General features: G+C 37.0%; 1 protein-coding gene across 4 annotated transcripts in view; it reads right to left on the bottom strand.

The window, feature by feature from the left end:
• tspan4a (tetraspanin 4a) overlaps positions 1-4,849 on the bottom strand; it is a 120,247-nt gene that overhangs the window by 9,466 nt on the left and 105,932 nt on the right. For all 4 annotated transcript variants that reach the window (XM_020608806.1, XM_020608807.1, XM_020608804.1 and 1 more), the window contains one exon: positions 2,456-2,557. In XM_020608806.1, the coding sequence (XP_020464462.1) occupies positions 2,456-2,557 (102 nt within the window). The remainder of the gene's footprint in view (positions 1-2,455; positions 2,558-4,849) is intronic.

Here is a 4,849-nt window from a genome sequence, read left to right as displayed (position 1 = left end):
AAGCACATCAAAGTTAGAGCAGGAAACAAAGATTACCTCAGAAAGACTATGATGTTTGCGTTAATCTCTCTGACAGCATTTTACGGCCGCATTTAAACTAGAAAAGCTCTAAATGTATTTTGCTGTCAGTGGAGGTATTTCAGACAGTTTTTCTGACACTTTTAAAAAAATTGCTGTATTTTTGTCAGCATGCTTGCAAACCTCCAGATCCCATTAACTACAAACAGGTTAGCAGTGCAGCTACAAACAGTGCACACGCATCACACACTGTGGACACTGTGGACAGGGCACCGAGTGTGTCACAGGGGCATTGAAAAAAGATAAGAGCAATGAAAAGAAGTAAGTAACTACTATAGACACCAAAGAACCAGTAAGTAGTAGGTTATAGAATGTACGCTGTCTTCCTGACACAATTAAAATAAAATGTGTGATGCTCCCATCTCCCTGTGCTTTGCTTGGATTGCACATGACCCCTGTCATGCTTATCAGGCCAGCTGAAAGTAAAGTACAGATAGGACTCCAGGATTCCTGGCATTTAGGAAATAAGCAGCTTTTGAGGAAAGAAAAATTAAGAAAATGTGGGATGGCACTAGCGCACCACTTTAGCATAGCAATTAGGAGGGAGCGCTGAATTCCATGTATTCAGTGTGCAATTTATGCAAGTGGCACAGCAGCAGTAACTTCATTAATTATCTAAATCTTCTGATGAGGCATTGCAATCTTAAAGCAGCCTTATTACCCTAAATGCTTTTCTGCAATATCTAGTAGTGGCCATGAAATGGACCTTCAGCATTGGACTATTTCCTTTTAATTTAATGTGGTCACAGCAGTACAAACAGCCTGCCAACAGCAAAAGTAAGCATTAATAATACAGTTGAAATGTCATGCATCTCAGCTTGTAACAACATAGTTTGCCTGCTTTGACTCGCTAAATGGCACTGAAGGTAATATTGAATGAGATGTGATGTTCACAACAGAATGTTTGTTTTTCAAAGCATCATGATCTTAGAAAACTGCCAAGCAGAGAAAGAAAAACATATTGCTTTAAATGTCATATCAATATAATAATGAAGAAATTAGATAACCACAAACACACAAAAGATTACCAAAGAAAATCTTAAAAAGAAAACCAAATAAAAAACAAACTAACCAAAACAATAGGATTTCAAAGGGGATGTAGTAGTAGACACAAGCTAGCCATCCTGAAATATTCCAGTAGAGTATTCCACAGCACTGGGGCCCTGACTGCCAAGGTACGGTCACCCCTTATAACAAGGTTTGCTCTTGGCATAACCAGTAACCAGCTGCTAGATTATGACCTCAGATTATGAACAGATACATAAGGGACTTTAAATGTTAACAATACAATTTAAAAATCAGTTTTGAAAATCATGTGGATGAAGAGAAACCTAAACAGGAACAATATTATATATTGTTACTTTCACAGCCTGGCCAGAAGCTGTGCAGCTGCTTTCTAAGCGATTTATTCTGTTTTGTCTGAGCCCAGAATAATTCGTGTTGCAGGAAATCAGTGGTGATGCAACAACTGAATTCACATTGGTAGCCATTGAAAAAGTCACACTGTGACACGTTATCTCTCCAGAGATAATTGGCTACGTTTTCCACGATAACAGCGTGTTTGTGCCGCAGCATTGCATGTGTTACAGTACAATGTCTGTAGGCGGAGCTCACCTTACACACATCTTTTCACAGGTACTGTGTACATCCACTACAGCACTGTGGCTAATGTGATATCACATCATGCTGCTTTGAGAAAACCTTTGTACCAGGCCTATTTTAGTCTATACTGTGTGTGTGGATTTAATGTCAGATTAGCAATGCACTACTTTATTTAGATCAGCGTGAGAGAGGAATACGTACTCTTAATTTAACAATGTTCCCAAGTTGAAGAAAGCAAGATCTCAGAGTTGCTTTCATTTGCCCACTGAAAGTCAAGTATAAGTCAGACGGTCTTTAGCCGACAGCTTAACAGTTAAAGGCTGATAGGCTTTCACACCTATTCTCTAATGAACATTTCTCTTTAGGAGGATCAGGTGTCTTGTCCTGGTTGAGCTGTAAAGGTTTTTGACACATCCAACCGTGAAAGTCAGATAGGCAGGTCAGGAGAGAAGAGGAGATACGTGGATCTGATGTTCTGAGTGGGAGGTAGCTCTGTGTGTCATCAGCATAGTAAGGAGAAGGGAGGAAGGAAAGAGAAGGAGACTTTATGCTCCCAAATGTTGTGTCTGAAGGGGAGCATCTAAACACAGAATAGTAAAGGCCCAAAAATGGATCCCTGTGAGACTCCATAGTTAAGAGGAGGTGATGTAGTGTTGGCATTAGCTAAGACAAGTGAAAATGTTTGCTCACACAAAAATTATTTAAACAGGGTTACATAATAAGTTCACTCAAAACACCACCACCCGCTATCACCTCCTGTGATCTCACATCTTACATCAGTTTGCACTATCATCCAGGCATTGGTCAGCCCCACATTGCCTTCAGTACCAAAGAGATGGAGGCCCTTCTTCAGATCCCTCTGGGCATAGTGATCAATCTGAGAAAACAGGACAGGAGATCATTTAACAAATCTAATCTCTGTTTAAGCTTCAGTGAGGTGTGATTGAGCAGCTTGTTTCATTTTTAATCAGATAGGAACAATATAAAAACAAATACAGTAACCATGTAAATTCTTTGTTTACTTCTGCAGTGCAAACATTTTTTAAATCAGTGAACAATCTGATATAGATTGTTTTTGTAATATGAATTCTATGACATTTTGACAGTACAAAAAGCTGGGAACCATCACATTTACATGAGGTAGCTCCATTTGATATGGTGAGCCACTTGTTTAATGTGATAGATTGCTAGAAAACATGCTCACAATTAAAAAAAAAACAACAAGAATACGTTTTAACTTTTCACCAAGGTGGGCAATTCTCATCATTCAAGACAATAAACAGTAAAAAGAACAAACATGATCACAAATCATCAGAAATACAGCAATATCTGTGTTGATAGACTTTTAAAAATCTCTCCACATAGGAATATTTTACAGCAGTTTGTTCATGGTTTTTATAGCACAGGGTACTAGGCTGTCTTATGTATTGTTTTTGGTTACCAAATCAGAATAGGAATCAACATTACTGACCACGTATGTTTTACTCGAGTATAGAGGCTCTCACTGTGCTTTTTGAGGCACAAAAATTAAACGTAGGGTTGGCGATTCCTTCCAGAAGCATTTTTTGTTTTTGAATTTCTCTTTTCACCCTGATGGCAATGAATTCATTAAATGCACTGACAACATAAAGAAAAAAAAACCCTCTCATCTGTGGCAGCAACAGGGCTGAAAAAATCTTGACCAATAATTTTACTCATCCCAAGCAAAACCATTGAATGGCCTACCTGCCTGTCAGCCTACTTTCTACTTGCATGCACTCTGCATGTGCACTCAATGTGTGAGCCAAGCATGTCCCACAAGGCATTGCAGTTGTGGGCAGTCATGTTCCAGCTGTTTTTATTGCTAAATCTAGTGAGCTATGGCAGAGAAGGTACCCACAGCAAATTTCAGAACAAAACAGAAAACCTTGTGTAATAAATGTATAAATTCAGCTATTTGATTTGATTTGATTTTGATTTGATTTATTCTTTCAAACATGTAACGACAGTCAGTATGTAAACACACATATTTTCACACATATCCACAAATGCATTATCAATTTGCTTATACCTAGTACATGCTTGAACGGAGTAGGAAGAAGTTAGACTTATCTATTCCTACCCTATAACATCATCTTACCATCATTGGTTTGCAAGCAGTATTACTACATAGATAATTTTGTTCTACACCACGCTAGTGATATACTAAAAAATATTACAGACTGTTAACATTCTTACATAATCACATACTTTGATAATTATCTTCTACATCACACAAGTAAAAATATTACATAGTGTTAACATTCTTACACCACACCCACAATGTTCCATCTGATTAATCATTGAGCCTATTCTTGCATATATCTTGATTGACACATACTTTTATATTTATGTTTAAACTCATCAATTCTATTACTGTTTTTTATGTCCACACTTAAATTATTCCATAGTTTTACCCCACTTATGGAAACACAAAATTTTTTTTGGTTGTACGTATAGCATGAATTTTTAAATTTAACTGACCCCTTAGATTGTATCCCCCTTCCCTTTCATTAAATAGTTTTTGAATTCCACCAGGTAATAAATTGTTCCTGGCTTTATACATAAACACAGCAGTCTTATATCCCACTATATCCAAAAATTTTAACAATTTAGACTGTATGAAAGCTGCATTGGTGTGATCCCTATAAGACTGTATGAAAGCTCCATTGGTGTGATCCCTATATCCCATCTTATGCACAATTCTTATCGCTCTTTTTTGTAATATATACAATGGTTGAAGTGAGATTTTGTATGTGTATGTATTTCACCAGTTTTCAACGCCATACTCTAAGTATGGTAAAATCAGTGAAGAATACAAAATGTGTAGTGCTTTCCCGTCCAAAATATATCTAACCCTTGCCAATATCGATATGTTTTTTTGCTATTTTGTGCTGAATATATCTGATATGAAATTTCCAGGTGAATTTATCATCAACTATGACACCTAGAAATTTAATTTCATATACTCGTTCTATATTAGCTCCCCCAATTGTAATTGTAGGTTTTGCCCGGATGCCCATATGGTAGTGTCATCAGCAAATAAGACCACTTTCACTAAATCCGAAACCTTGCATATATCGTTAATGTATAATATAAATAATTTAGCTCCCAAAACTGAACCTTGAGGCACTCCACATACAATGTCCAG

This window comes from Monopterus albus, unplaced genomic scaffold (assembly GCF_001952655.1).
Source record: "Monopterus albus unplaced genomic scaffold, M_albus_1.0 scaffold95.1, whole genome shotgun sequence".
Taxonomy (NCBI): domain Eukaryota; kingdom Metazoa; phylum Chordata; class Actinopteri; order Synbranchiformes; family Synbranchidae; genus Monopterus; species Monopterus albus.
Note: the sequence above shows the minus strand (reverse complement) of the source record. Positions and strands in the feature narration are given on the sequence as shown.